This window comes from Cynara cardunculus (genome assembly GCF_001531365.2).
Source record: "Cynara cardunculus var. scolymus isolate 2C chromosome LG 1, CcrdV1, whole genome shotgun sequence".
Taxonomy (NCBI): Eukaryota; Viridiplantae; Streptophyta; class Magnoliopsida; order Asterales; family Asteraceae; genus Cynara; species Cynara cardunculus.
The window spans coordinates 46101254-46117366 of record NC_037528.1 but is presented as its reverse complement, the minus strand read 5'-3'; the positions used below and the strand labels follow the sequence as shown (position 1 = coordinate 46117366).

General features: G+C 33.2%; 2 protein-coding genes across 2 annotated transcripts in view; one reads left to right on the top strand and one right to left on the bottom strand.

Moving 5' to 3' along the window:
* Window positions 1-1768: 1768 nt before the first annotated feature.
* LOC112506566 overlaps window positions 1769-16113 on the top strand; it is a 27045-nt gene continuing 12700 nt past the window's right edge. The window contains exon 1 of the mRNA XM_025110707.1: window positions 1769-1956. The gene's annotated coding sequence lies outside the window, so the exon portion shown is untranslated. The remainder of the gene's footprint in view (window positions 1957-16113) is intronic.
* Window positions 11601-13280, bottom strand: LOC112506574 (protein FAR-RED ELONGATED HYPOCOTYL 3-like). The gene is made up of 3 exons (XM_025110719.1): window positions 12663-13280; window positions 12121-12574; window positions 11601-11776 (listed from the first exon to the last, which is right to left on the bottom strand). The coding sequence occupies exons 1-3, from the start codon at window positions 13278-13280 to the stop codon at window positions 11601-11603; spliced, it is 1248 nt and encodes a 415-aa protein (XP_024966487.1).

Below are 16113 nucleotides of genomic sequence, written 5' to 3'. Positions count from 1 at the left end.
ATTATTTTCTTTAGTATAAATAGTCTTTTCAGTGTAATTGTAATTACAATTGATTACATCATTAATCAGAAAAGGTGATTTGACAGCAATTATTCTCTCTCTCCAATCTATATTGAATTCATATTCTGTTCTTGAGATTTAATGAAGATTGCTTCAAGATTCGTATGAAATCTGGACTTTTCAGGTTGTTAAAACGGCTCCAAACCGATCAACCCGGGCCGTGAGCACCCCTATCTACAGTTAATTACACGAATTTAGATATGAAGCTTTAATAAGTTGTACTTATGCATAATCTATTTGCAATCTTGAGTTTTAAGTAATATGTATTAATAATCAATATTTTACGCATAAAAAATGATTTTTAAGAGTTTTTGTCAAATGCTTTATAATATAGTATAGATTTAATTTAAGTTTAATAATGAAATAATTTATTTTTGGTTTAATAATATAACATTTTATAAAAATAATAATTAAGTATTCTGTTAGMWTCAATGATTATCCTAATTATATTTTAAATTTTTTATATTTAAAATGAGATGTTTATCCTGTATTTGATTATGTTTATCTGCAATTAGTTACACGAATTCAAATATGAAACTTTAATAAGTTGTACTTACGCACAATATACTTGCAATCTTGAGTTTTAAGTAATATTCATTAATAAACAGTATTTTACGCATAAAAGTGGTTTTTAAGAGCTTTTATCAAAAGTTTTATAATATAGTATAAATAAATGTAATAAATACCATGGAAAAAATGGTTTATATTTTAAACCCAAAGCGTCAATAAAATAACAAAAAAACAAAAAAGTAAAATTAAAATGAAGATGCATATTATATATATATATATATATATATATATGAGAAAAGTCTAGAAAAATCCAATGGACTTTATTATTTGGAACAATTAAGTGTTTGGATAATTTTTTGGAACAAATAAATCCTTGGACATTCTGGAACCTATTAAATAAGTAATTGAATTTTTTAAAACATGTTAAATAAATCCTCATTCCTTACAAATGTAACTTGTAACCTGAATAGAAGGTAACCTTAAATTAAAAAAAAAAAACTTAGAAAATCCTAAAAAAATTGGCGCAACTTTTGGTATATTTTGGCGTAACTTTTGGTATATTTAGCGTCATTGTTGGTATTTTTTGGCACAACTTTTGGTATATTTGGTGCAATTGTTAGTATTTTATTTGCGCAACTTTTGTTACATATTTTTGTTCAACTTTTGGTATATATTTTGGTTTAATTTTTGGTAAAATTATGTCCAAAATTTGTATGCAGATTATTATGCTTTGGATACAACTTTTGTATATTTTGCGAAGAGTAATGAGAATGGTATATTTGTTTTTTTTATAAATGTAAGTACTTTTTTCATTCAAAAAATGTCTAAGAACTTGATCGTTTAAAATATAAAAGTCCATTGGTTTTTTCGAACTTTTTCCACTAACAAAATGTATTTAACAGATTTTAGAAAGTCCAATGACTTATTTAACATGTTTTGTAATGTCAAATGACTTATTTAACATGTTCTAAAATATTCAAAAATTTATTTGTTCCAAAAAATTGTCTAAAGACTTGATCATTACAAACAATAAAATCTATTGAATTTTTTTAGATTTTTTTATTCAATCTTGTTTTTACCGTGTCTCCTTCATCTTGCTTTTCACCCTACAATTTCACCAAATTTCTTAAATCTCTCTCCTCAAACTGCTTCACCGCCGCCGGCGAGGCTCTTCTTTTTTACTTTCCCGATCGTTCATATCTCACTTACTTTCGAGGTGCTTGGATCAACCTAACAGCATACGAGTTTATGCCATGGAAGATGGGGGAGTTTCTACAGAGCTGTTTTCTTTTCACAAACCTCGAAAACGTAAGATCCCATGGCTCTGCTCTTGCCCTGATTGTTGGAATCGGTGGTCTCGGAATTGTTTTTTCAAATTATAATCAGGTGAATCTAATTCCTTCCATCTATTTTTCAATTTAGTTCACATTCACAGCTAGAGTTTATTACGAATCATTGCTTTATTTTTACTCAAATTAGACTGATATTTGTGGGATTTATTACAAATCATTGCTAAAACACAACAATTTATTCTCGTATCTGAACTTTTACTTGTTAAATATTCTAGGGTTTTCAAAATTGGGTTTTTTAATTCATATATTTGTGCATATGAGGGTTGGTTTCATATAGTTGCATATGGATATGTAGATTCACACTTGGTTATATGTACATGGTTAATCTTAGTGATGGCCAAACCGGCCCGGCCGGACCATCGGAGGACCGAGACCGGTAAGGACCGGTTAGAGGACCGAAATATGGGACAGGTTATGGATTTGGGGTGTTTCGCGGGACCGGGACCGGTTATGGACCGGACCGGCCCGACTCGATTTTTTAAAAATTAACTGTTTTTTTTAAAAGATGTAGCCTTTTTTGGGGTTTTTTTGTATTTTTTGGGGACAGGTTGGGACCGACGGCCCATAACCGGTTACAATAAAGCTTGACCGGGCTCAACTTTTTCAAGCGGGACCGGGACCGGTTATGGCCGGTTATGAGAAATCTTGGGACCGGTTAAGATCGGTCCGGTCTGGGATCGGTTTTTGGCCAACACTAATGGTTATTGGAAAGTGGGTTCTTTTTATATGGATGTATACATATAGATTAGGAATAATTGTTATAACCACCACATTGAAGTGGTATACATCTGATTTCACCATTTCTTAAAGAATTTGCCAAAATGACATATTTTTTCGAGTACAACTTGTGAAAAATATTATTTTACGAGCTATAAGGATAACGTCCCCACCGGCTATATAAGCCTTTTTCAAACAATGACCGCGCTCTCTCTTTCTAAAATGCGAGTCTTTCTCGACGAATAGGCTCGTATCATTTTTGGACTTGATCATAATGGCAAACGTGGTAAGCTATCGATTTTCRCTWGTTYTGTATCGATGAAGCATAGATTACACATGTTACGACCAAATTAAAGGGATTTTTCTTAATTTGCGAGTTTGGTAAGATCTATTTAAGTGTGTAGTTTGTAGCTCGCGCAACCCTAATTTCTTACTTTGCAAGCTACAGTTTTTTGCTTTAAATACAATATATTTGCGTTCGTTTGATGCTTAATCCGTGTTGCTTGTTTGTTTGGAAGATATAATAGTTATAGCTCGCATAATATGAAATCTACATTCATATTTGCGAGTTACACGAATTATTTTAAACCCAAATCTATTTACGTATGTTAGCTATTTGTTGTGATGAGACATGTTTTGGGCAAAAATAAACCGCATCTCCTTTAAAATTGAAAACAACTCACAAATTAAGTAACTCACTCTTATTTTGCGAGATTTGTTCATTTTTTGATCATTAATGAAGTTGGCCTTTTAGCACATCTCCAATTGAGGTTCTGAAGTTCGTTAAGACACCATGTCTTGCCATTAAGTTAGAAGAGTTGTAGCTTCTTTCGACATTAAAGTTGTTAGAAGAGGCTTAAGATAAGTGCTTTGTGTTCATTAAATGTTCAGGTTATACTAACACGCGCACATATACACGTGTATACTGACACACAAAAGAACATGTGTTGTCCCACATTACCCTCCACATTCCGCTCTCAATGAATCTCCTGGCTCTCTCAATCACCGGCAATTCACGAGAGAAGAAATTGCATGCGGTTCCGAACCACTTTTAGAACAAACTTTGGTAGTCCAAGAATCAATGAACTTCCTATCTTACATAACTGAATTATTTTGCAAGATGGAAGCAAACACCTATCTTGATCTCTCGTTAAGTAAGAGACAAAAAATTACCCGTCTTTCGAACAGAAAAGCTGAAATTTCTCCTGTACCAATGACACGAGTTTCTTAAGGGCACAAGAATAAGCTAGAAAATAGATGGTAATCATCAGCCAGGGAAAGTTACTAATAACAAACTATATTGTTAATACAATCTCTCCAAACTGTGTTTCTTCTGCTGCATAAGGATGACTTTTTTGGGTTAAAGCTAATGTGCATGTCTTACTCATATATATATATATATATATATATATATATAAACATATATTTATATATTTCAAATAGTTTCTGATCAGCGTAACAAACTTGTAGAAATGAACACTCAATATAATGTTGATGAGTTTTCATCGTTAAACGAAGTACATGCACTATGGAGCTTGACAAGAGTTCGTGTGGACTTTGTTTGGGAACAAAGACTACTCATTTCTCTAATTGATCAAAACGTAAGTTAAAAATATTCACATTTTAATTGCACGGTAAAAAAAAATTTAAAGCTATTTAGCATTTATTTTATTATATTTTACTAGAGAAATATGGTAGCAATTGTTCATCATATTCCTTTAATTCAAATATACAACCAAATGAACTTGGTGGGAGGTGTTTTTTCTTTGAATCGTTTCGGAATTGAATATAATCACGGTGATGTGAGGAACGAAGGTTATATGCTCACCTTCAATGAGTTTTACATCCTAATTTGCCGAAACACAACCTTCATTCCGTTGTTGGGGGATGTCGAAAATGGCTTTCCATTCTATCCGTTGGTGCCTTCCATAAGAACTCTTGTAGAAGATCGGAGTATGTGAAACTTCATGATTGGTACATCTAAGTTATTTGATACATTTATATTTTTAAAACAATAAAATCATGTTTGATAACGTAAATCTAATTTTTAAAATATGATATTTTTTGTTTTAGATGTTGTTGGGAAAATCATCTCGGGTTGACGAGTAAGATCTTTCCGAACTCATGGTTATTTGCGATTTGGATGCTTTGAAATGTTTCTCCAAGATGGACTGTAAGTGTGTATATTATTAATCAATTAACAAATTATCATAGTAAGTAACATTTTTGATACTCATAGTAGGGGAAATATAATAAAGATGAAGTTGTATAATTTGACACGATTCCGTTTTATGGAGATACACTACAAGAAAAACGACCTTCAGAGAAGCTTTTGTTTTGTACTTAAAAGTTTCAAAAGCTTATCTAAAGACTTTAAAAAAGCTTTTCAATTCCGTCAAAAAGCTTCTCTATATAAGGGTAGGTAAAGGCTTTCGAGAGGGATGTGAAAGGGTGTGTGTTTGTTAGCCTTTAGAGACACTTATTTGAGGCTTTAGATACACGTCCAAAACTTCTCTAAAAGCTAGTTAACTTTTTATTCAAAGGTTATCTAAAAGTATATATATTAGTGACGCTTTTAAAGTATTTGTGACGGTTTATAAGAGTTACTAAAAGATACTTTTAGAGAAGGTAATGGAAAAGCTTCTCTAAAGATATTGGCTTTAGTGACACTTTTAAAAAATCTTCTCTAAAAGTCTTCGTTAGTTACACTTACAAAATCTTCTCTAAATATGATATTTAGATACACAAACTCAAAATCTTCTCTAAAAAATATATTATATATTTATTTCATCCATAATTCAGCTGCATATATATATATATAGAGAGAGGCTGGTTCAAATACTAGCCACCTATTTTGTACTAACCATGCTAACCCGATCTTGGCCATTGCTTTGAACATCTAACGGATGTGTTTTAATTAGAATAAATATTTAATTATTTAATTAATATATTAATTAATGATATATGAAGTAAAAGTATGAATGAGGCTGAAGGATGTAATGACCGTTGTACAAAAATCAGGTGATGCGGGGGCAATGTTCAAGATAAGCTTCTTAGTGATAGTCATCAACACCCTTGCGGAGTGTAGCCGGGTCGGTGTCTGCAACCTGCGTTTCTTGTCACGTATTCGGAGCTTAAATATGATTCCACGGATCAACTGGTGTAAGTACATATTTGATTGTATTGCAACAAGTAAGAAGTGTTGGAATAGAGACAGCCATATGTCTTTCTACGCAGGCCCCTTGACATGTTTGACTGTAAGTTATTTTGTCATAACACATTTCAATAAAAGAGGTTTAATATTAGCGCAAAAACAAACCAACTAATCTATTAATCCTTTACAGTTGCTGTATGTCCATAATACCAAGTGTGAACACATCCAGATTCCAAAGATACACATCCAAATCTCCAAAGATACACATCCTATGAAGGCTTGGACAATGGACCTGTTGCGGAAAAGGCAAGAGGTGGATATTAGACGTGGCGGATTTGGATACGCTGAAATGAAACATATATCCACCATCCAGGATCGAGCATGCGAGAAAGGTGTTGAAGTGGGTAGCGCATCAGAAAACGTGGCGGAAGCAAGTGCAAGATATCAAGCCGAAGATGGTCGTATCACTAAGGAGGTAACTTGTAAACTGTTATAATTATGTTTCTGTTTTGAGTGATATTCACGTGAGCTATTATACTTTCATATAGGGGATGTGTGTGTATATTGTCTATCACAAACCACGTTCACCACATTTTTCTGATTTAGAACGTGCAAGATTCAAAAATCTGAGAATCTTAAAACCCATCATATAACTAGTATGAACAGTATATGTTTTTTATGTAAGTAGTAAATAACTGTTTTATATGGGCTGATAACGTTTATGGAATGGACATTAGCAAGTATACATTGTCTGATAACATCTTTGTATATGGGTTATGTGTGTATATAAATATACAAATAACTCCAATGCTATTGTTAACATTTCATACCTGTTAGCTATGGGAACTTTTAAAATATAYGTATACATGCTATTGTCCATTCCATAAATGTTTTTGTATGGGAATTGTGTATCAATAAACATGGTTCATATCTTTAGCTTTCGTGCAATTTGAATATGTTGGGTTAACGTTATCGTGATATTATATGATAAAAATTAGACTTAGTATCSATKGTTATGACATCCACCATCCAGGATCGAGCATGYGAGAAAGGTGTTGAAGTGGGTAACGCATCAGAAAACGTGGCGGAAGCAAGTGCAAGATATCAAGCCGAAGATGGCCGTATCACTAAGGAGGTAACTTGTAAACTGTTATAATTATGTTTCTGTTTTGAGTGATATTAATGTGAGCTATTGTACTTTCATATATGGGATGTGTGTATATTGTCTATCACAAACCACGTTCACCACATTCTTCTGAGTTAGAACGTGCAAAATTCAAAAACCTGAGAATCTTAAAACCCATCATGTAGCTAGTATGAACAGTATATGTTTATTATGTAAGTAGTAAATAACTTATTTCTTCCTGTTGTATACTGTGTATTATATTCACATAGTATGAACAATATATGTTCATTATATGTATTGAATATAAAAATGGACTGCTGTGTTATATAGCGAGTATGAACAGTAGTTGTTCATTACATGATCATCGTTATTTCTGTCCTAGTGTTCATTATATGGTGTGGAGGTAGCATGAAAAGCAATTGTTCGTTATGTATACTAAAAATAAAAACAACAGGTACTATATGAACGGATAACATCAATATGTGTTATATAACGAGTATGAACAGTAACTGTTCATTACATGCTCATCGTTATTTTTGTCCTAGTGTTCATTATATGGAGTGGAGGTAGCATGAGAAGCTACTGTTCATTATGTATACTGAAAATAGAAGGAGCAGGTACTATATGAACAGATAACGTCAATATGTAATGCTTCCTGTAGATAACTAAAATCAACATGAACAGCTACTGGAATGAACATCTAATGTAAAAAGAAATGCACACATATATGTGTTATATAACGAGTATGAACAGTAGCCGTTCAGTATATGATCATCGTTATTTCTGTCCTAGGATGATGTATGTCTTGTACTTAATGTCAATTAAAAGCTTTACATATTTTATGGACTGCATTTCTACATTAAATAAAAAAACAAAAAGGGCACATGTTTTCCTTAAATTCTTATGTAACCTAATTGGCCACTAAGACCATAGATGATTTGGTTATCATGTGGTATTTGTTGTGAAGATGAATTGTTTCATTCCGTTATATGAAGCAAATACAAATTCTTGCGTAGTTTCAATCGACTGCATGATCTCTTGGTTTTGCTTATAGCAACTGTCCATTATGTTCACTACACCCCGGTTGTCAACAACTCTGAAAAGTGGTTACTAGTATTAGTTAAAATTGATCTATGTCGAGGATTTTCGACTTGGAACATTTCATCTCACTCTCCGTTGAAGGTCCAATGAATTGACGTTATTTTTCCCTGCATGCTCTAAATAGTTCCAAAAGATGACAGCCCAACAAAGCAAAACGAACCCGATATATCTCATACAGAGGTTGATGTGTAAGATGTATGCAGGCTGTCACAATACAACTGTTTCATGTAATAGCTAATATATGTAAGAGACAGGACACTTTAACTGTAAATATTTTTAGAGCAGTTGAATACACTATCCACATTCTATGTGTGTGTGTCTATGCATTATAAACTTCACACAAAATAAGGGTAATTTTAATAATAACTTTGTATGCGTCGGTTAATAACATTTTTAAGTTATGTGAAACCTGTAAAATGAAATATGTATATTTTTTTATGTACATTGTGTTACCTTCTACTTCATATATATGTTTTAATACACATTGCATATGTTGTTTTTATTATCGTATTTTGGTTGTTTTTGCCAAGGAATGCATGAGGGTGATGCGGAAAAAAGTTGATCTTTATTCGGGAAGAGTGGAGGCGGACTTGATGATGGATTCGTTCATTGAACGTTTCCCTGGTGAAGCTGATTTTGATGAATTCAAGATAAAATTAGCTTCTTTGTTTAAAGGTAGCAAGTGGGATGCACCCCCTGTTACGAGCCAAGTCCATGACCTCCCAGATTTGCTCTCACCCTTGTCTCGATTCTGGACGAGCCCTTTGGTGATTGCGGAGGTTGATAGGGCATCCAATGAGAAATCGATACAGATAGCAAAGGAAAATAGGAGATTTACATGCTCTGTCGAAAGGGAGACGGTCGGGATTCCGTCATTACAAGTACAGAAGGAGAAAGTTGGGATATTACAGAGTAGAAAGTGGTGATCAGAATGAGTTTCGAAAAAGTAAGATATGTAAGCGAGCGGAAAGCAGTGACAAAACAATTGATTTGTATGGAGGTATCGAGCCACCATCATTTGATTTGGGGATTAGTCCATCGGGTTCACTTGTAGTTGCTGTCGGGGATGCGTTGACTACATCGTCAATGCAGGAGGCTGCGTGGCCGACGTTGTCGAAGAGGGATCCGAAGCTGAGTTTCAAGCTACGTTCACCTTATGTTACGCGTGTTGTTACATTCGACGTAACAAGTGATGAGCGGAAGTTACATGATTGGATTCTGAGGGGATTGGCGGAATACTGTAAGTTGTAATTTAACGTTTCTTATTTAATTTAAAGTATTCTTTTATGTAAATATATGGGTTCTATGTTTTCAATTATTTAATGTTTTAATGTTTTCGTGACCACATACGGAAGAACAATAACACGGCAGGCGTTGCAATCTCTTGCATCCCAGTCCGTAGTATGCCGAGATGTGTTGGACGGGTGGTCGACGGTACTAAACCGAGATGAAAGATTGCGGAGCAATCAATCCCCCAGATGCTATTTCTTTACGACAAGCGTTTCGGTAACATCATTCAACATACACCTTTTTTTGTCATACCATTATATAATATCCATTGTCTTCAATACAACTTACGGATTTGTTATGGGTGCAGATGGATCTGACCATGAGGGACCAGACTTTGGACATTCACCGGAGATATGAGACTTCAAAAACAACCTGTCAAGTTGCACAAACAATGATATGGAGCTCGTTAGTATGCGCAACGTTGACATGATACGTATATGACATTTGTTGGTAATATTATCGTAAAATAGAGTAAAGGTACATTGAAATTATAAACGCTAGCTTACATATTTATAATTCCAGGTATTCTTCCAGGTTGTGGAGGAATCATTCTACTACATTGTTGTGTTTGATCTAAGACGACCCTTCATCATTATCATTGACTCAAATGATCGCGATGGCAATGTTGATGATATATACGGTCCTAGTCCGGTAATTTTGGTAAGTTACCAGTATTAGTTATCGCATTCTACATGTTTCATGAGTACCATATTTTATCTTGTCAAATTTATGATTGATTCAGCAAGACATGGTGATACTTCACCTTTTTAGAGAAGGCCACGATGCGGGGAAGGTTTATGCTGAGATGGATCAAGAGCGAATAAGGACAAGGTGGCAGTCAAATGAGAGCTCAGTTGATTTGGGTGTAATGATGATGCGACATATGGAGACTTATTTTGGAGCCGATGGAGGGAAATGAGAATGCGGTCTTTACAAAGAGAGTACTAAACAAAAAAAACTGTTGAAGGATCTACGAACAAAGTATTGTTYGAAGATCCTACTGAGTGACGAAAACATCCAAAAGACATCAATCATAAAGGAAGTGGAAAGATTCATTGCGATGGAGACGTCATTTAATTCGAATAAGACACGTGGGGCTACCCGAATCGGTCGGGGGAAGATGTAGACGGCATATGTAGATGGATTTCTCAATGCTTTTTTGAATCTTTCGTATTTACCTTATTTATAGTACACTAGTTGATGCTTYTGATAGTGCCTTCGGTGTTATCGTTACATTACGTACATCTTATGGTGTTTTTGTTTTTTTGGTATCTCAAAGTATGATAAACACTATTTCTACGTTTTAGTTACTCGGTGGAATGATATATGAATAGTTGGAATTAGGTTGATAATAGGGACTAACTTGATTCTTTAGCATTGCACTTAAAGTGTTCCTGCTTATTTTTTTGTATTTCATGAACTGCAGAGGTTCCTTGGTACCATGCTTTTTTTTTTTTGGGTTTTCGCATATGTACTACTACCTGATTGTTCTCGTACGCTGTATTTGTTACATGGAATTTATTGTACAGGGCAAAAAAATTTCATTCCATGTATATAACTATTATATGATTTATAGATACGTTAGACAGGTTTTAGGGGCATTCTGATCATTTTAACAGTTTTGTCCCTGGATTGTCCAAATTACCAAACACTGTACCTGCAATTTGTTTAGTTGTGTCTTAGTTGAACCAAATACCATACAAACAACCTGTCCTGTCGAGATCAGTGGATATACTATATGTGTACCAAACTCTACCTCAGTGGGCAATATTTTCTCTTGTTACAATAATTGTTATTATAGTCTTTCAGTTACTGGACGCAACTGAATTGTAGATGTCTTTGGTTAGGATATCCATATTTATGTTCGTGCTATAAATAATGATTGTTAAATTATTACAATGTTTCATTTTGAAATCTGACAATGGCTTAATTTTCAACAATTCATGCAGCAAACAATCATCGGGATCCTAGCGTCAAGTCCGTGAAATTGCATGATGAAGTTGTAGTGGAACTGCAGTAGCACAACACTGCTGTACGGGTCTCCACGTTGCATACGAAATTGACTAAAGAAAAACTTTATAACTTCCAGGTACTATTCCAACTTGATCGCATATATAATGCATTAGTTCTTAAAATAAATCACATATCTATGATAGACCAATACGTAATGCCTAACCTTAATAATGCACAGTTTAGTGTTTATGCTACGAAATAAAGCATTGATAGTTTGTTGTTGCAATGGATAGCTGTTGTGATAATATATAATTAGGCCATGACACAAAATTCTCCCTCAAGTGGAATTTCCATTTCTAGAACATATGGCATCTACAGCATAGCTTTTTGCAACATTCAAATGAGGTTGTTGTTTGTTAACTGATCCAAATCTAGAGATTCCTGCATCATGCATGCTACAATGCACATAGGCTACTTTCTCCATGAAAATGAAGGCACTATCAACAACATCAACTGCTATATACAATAAATATTAGAATTCAATTTTCATATGTTTAACCAACTCTAATAATAAGATAAGGACCATCAAAAACCTTTAAGTTCCTAACAAGATAATGTTTGTGACAAGTAGATGATAATCATATCAAAAAACATACGTGCCGAAAATGTCGAACAAACAATATGTCAGCAAATTATAACGAAACGATAACACTCCTAACTACTTGAATGTAACTAATCTACCAATTCTGGGCAATTACGTGAGTCATGTCCACTACGTTGTCCACATGTTGCTCATCTTCGTTTTGATTTTTTGTTATTAGTCTGGATTTTTTCAGATATACTTACTAGTCTTTTACCAGTCTCGCATCCCTTGTTCCTAATGCCAGAAGGTGGTAGAATATCTACCTCATCTGGTATTGAAACACCTAGATGCTCCCTAATTGCATCAATCCTCTGTTGAGATGGGTCTTCATATGGAACTTCCTTCTCTATATCAACCATAAATGTGTCGAGATTTCTCTCCAATATAGACTTATCATTCCGGGCGATGCTTATGATCTCGTCAACCTTCGAATATACATCAATAATGCACTTTTCTTTTTCGGCATCAACCTCGCCGTAACGAACCCTTGCAGATTGTATCTGTACTGGAACTAACTGTCGTTTCCATCGTCGTAACACATATATATCTGGTATGAATTCAACTTCATCATTTATCAATACCTTGAACGCGTGACGACAAAGATAACCATTACGCGTGAATAGGTTGCACTCGCATTCGACAGTATCTGTTGAGTAATTACGATTCACCTAGATTACAAAGGTTTGCAAACAACCACAATCAAATAAAAACTTCAAAAACATAAAAAAATTGTTGTGCGGATTAGGGATATGATACCAGATATGTGATGTTCTCAGATGATTTCTTCCTCTTGTGGCTTATCACGAATGTCTTTAAGACATCCCGACATTCAACATTCTCTATAGCACAGCACAAGACAGCCTTCTTTATCTCCTTTTGTATGTCAAAAAACACATCCCGACTGTATATTCTTGATGCATAACTTTCTAAACGCAGCGGAGTAACAAATTTTGGATTAGTGGTTCTCGTTACTGTTTCATGAACAGATTGTCTGTATCTTTGCTTCTCTATAGCTATGTCGTAATTATTAAGGAATTGAACCAAATCAAACCAGTACGATTTGTATATATTAATATACGAATTCGAACTCTCGGATCTTGAGGTTGTTTTCATTAAACCAGACATTGGAGTGTCCTTGTAAAAGGCAGGAATCCACGAGTGTCGAATTGCATACATATCTGTGAACCAAGTATCAAACCCCAGATTGTATTGCTCGATCATCTCATGCCAACGGCGCTCAAACTCCGCTGGTCCAATATGTATGTTCCATACGAGCTTGTTGATTACTTTATTAAAATTAGGATCTTGATTTAGTGCGACACTGACCTGCGTGTATATGGCAACCACTAATGTAACACCCCCTAAACACCACATTTGCATATACACATATTTCATTTCATAGAAATATAGTTTACATCATAAGGTCCCACTAGTACAAGGATTACTATATGTACAAAATCTACATATAAAAATTTCCAAAACAAATCATGTACTATTACATGTAATGTAACATGTATCTTCAAAAGCAGACAACAGATTAGGAAAATAATCACATTTTCCCTTTCCCTTTTATATCCCCGGACCCTGCTATTCCTGCATTGCATAATTTAAAACAGAAAATGAGGGTTAGACCAGATGAGTCTAGTGATTAAATCCCTTCTTTGCAAATGCAGAGTGATGAACACCAAAATATGATAATGTAATTCCGCTTAGAAATATTTTGCAGTACAATAAATAATACAGTTCACAATATCATGCAAAATAGAGTACACCCAAGAACCTCAGTTCTATAAAATATCTCTGATTAGAGATCCAACGTTCCCAATATGAAACAAATATTGTAACCAAAACTTCTTGAATTAATAGACCATTCCTTTAAAAATATTAACAAAAAAGATTTAAGGCAATATTTGCCTGATATGACAAACCATTTTCCTCTTCTCAATAACATCTAAATTATTATTAAATAGAAATAATATCTTTAATTCATCAGGTCACAAAGAAATGATGACTCAAAGTTATTAAATCCAATTAGTAATAATAAGAGTTATAATATTATCCACATATGACAATGCCACCTCATTCCAAGTACACATCTCCTTGATATGTCACTCTTATTCTTCCATCAAAACAGGGCTACTTATCATAACAGACAAAAGTCACCACGTCTGAAAGTACCCATTCCCAGTTCCAAACCAGAATAGACAAAAGTCACCACGTCTGGGGGAACTATTACTTAAAACAAGTTTCATACCAAAACAGATTTACGTCACCACGCTTGGTAGAAACAATTTACAAAATCCACTTCCATACCAAAACAGACTTATGTCACCACGCTTGGTAGGAAGGTTTCCCAAAATATATAGTTTCATACCAAAACAGACTTACGTCACCACGCTTGGTAGAAACATATCTTTTTATTTTAAAAAGATTTAAAATACCTATTTTATAATCCATAATTAAACCCAATAATAGATATTTTAAACTATATAACAAGTCTAAAATATAAACTCAAGGAAAATTCCAAATAAAAAGTTATCCGGATATAAAGTCCCTTTTTGTCCGATTTACTAATCCGGACAACTCATCGCCCAAGACTTGTCCGATTAAACACTTGAAATTATTCCAACACTCTTGCCCGGATAACAAATCCGGACAATAACTCGCGAGCTATTCGAGATCGACTCGGTTAAAGCTCGGTCAACACTCGAATTGAATAGGCTCGACTCGAACTTGAGCTCGACTCCACATATTAACGAGTCGAATCAAGCTACCCAAAACTCGACTCGAAAAGCTCGTGAGATACTCGGTTATTTATATATAATTAGTTTTAAAATATAATCATTTTTTATGATAGAATTTGTAAAATTTAAATAATAAAAATGTCTTATATTTTTAGATATTTAAACAAAATAATGCATTTTTTAATTATAAAAATTAATCAATTATTTTTTTAATTAAAGTCAGTTAAAAAAAAAGACAAAGAAAAACTATAACAAAGATTAATGAAATTGTCCCACATTGGAAGAGAGATGGTAAAAGAAAAAAGAAAAGATGTCATAAAAAGAGAGGGAGCCGAATGAAATTTCTAACTTTGTTTTTTTGATGATTAAGTTTGAAGTTGATCTCTTTAGTTTTATAAACACTTAGAGAACACTTTTAAGTTTTAAAATTTATAAGAGAAAGACCCTAAAATTTCATAAATTTCAACGAGTGAGTTTGTTTCGAGCTTCATTCTAGTTTGAGTTCGAATTCAAGCTTGATTTGAGTTGTAGTTCGAGTTTGATTTGAGCTCGAGTTAGAGCTAAGTTCGAGCTCGAGTTTGAGAAATAGTTATCGAGTTCGAGTTGAGCTTTGATTTTTACTACTCGTGAGTTTTCAAGTCGAGTTCGAGTTTGAAAATTGGTTTTGAGTTCAAGTCGAATATGGTGATACTCGAGCTCAACTCGCATCATTTACACCCTTACTTGTTGAAATATTATTCTGGGTTAACTCTTAACTCATAATAACAAATGGTGTTAAGACTTATTCTTTTGATTTTTCATTAAGTTATGTATAGATAAAGTTGTTCTTATGGATTAATCTGTCTGTATAGATTAAGAATTATTTGACAATGTTTTCTAGTAGATGGAATGATCGTGTTTTCTAATCAGGAGGACAAGTTTGGGGAAAAAAAACTTGATTTTCCATATAAAGCTTTTCTCTTAAAAACTTACTGAATAAACCATTTTTTAAATATAAAAACCATTTCAAACATTTTTTTTGTATTTTGAAAACAAGTATTATGTATTAAATATAGTTATAAATTAATAAATAAGATTATTTATAATAATTTCGAAAAATTATTATTGATTAATTTGCATAAACCATGGACTTTTACTGTAATTGAAAAAAAACATATTGTTGAGTAATTAATATATATAATTTTATAAGTTATTATAATTTTTAATTTGCATAAACCATGGACTTTTAATGTTTAGTTTTCATTATTTGTCTCTGTCGATATAATATGATTTTATGTGTTTTTGATAAAGCAGTAATGTTTTTATTTTTGAATTATAATATGAATTTATAAAAAACATAAAAATTTATTAAAAAAATAAATCGATAATAGTATCAAATTAACTATTTAATAACAAAATAATTTATTTTTGGTTTAATAATATAATTTATTATAAAGATAATAATTAAACATTCTGTTATAACT

What these genes read in the sequence shown, in the direction of transcription:
- LOC112506574 (XM_025110719.1), bottom strand. Translation starts at nt 13,280, where the DNA reads ATGTGGTGTTTAGGGGGTGTTACATTAGTGGTTGCCATATACACGCAG. An exon ending in CTGAGAACATCACATATCTG is followed by an intron (nt 12,575 to 12,662) that starts GTATCATATCCC and finishes TTTGTAATCTAG; the next exon opens with GTGAATCGTAATTACTCAAC. An exon ending in GAACAAGGGATGCGAGACTG is followed by an intron (nt 11,777 to 12,120) that starts GTAAAAGACTAG and finishes TGTATATAGCAG; the next exon opens with TTGATGTTGTTGATAGTGCC.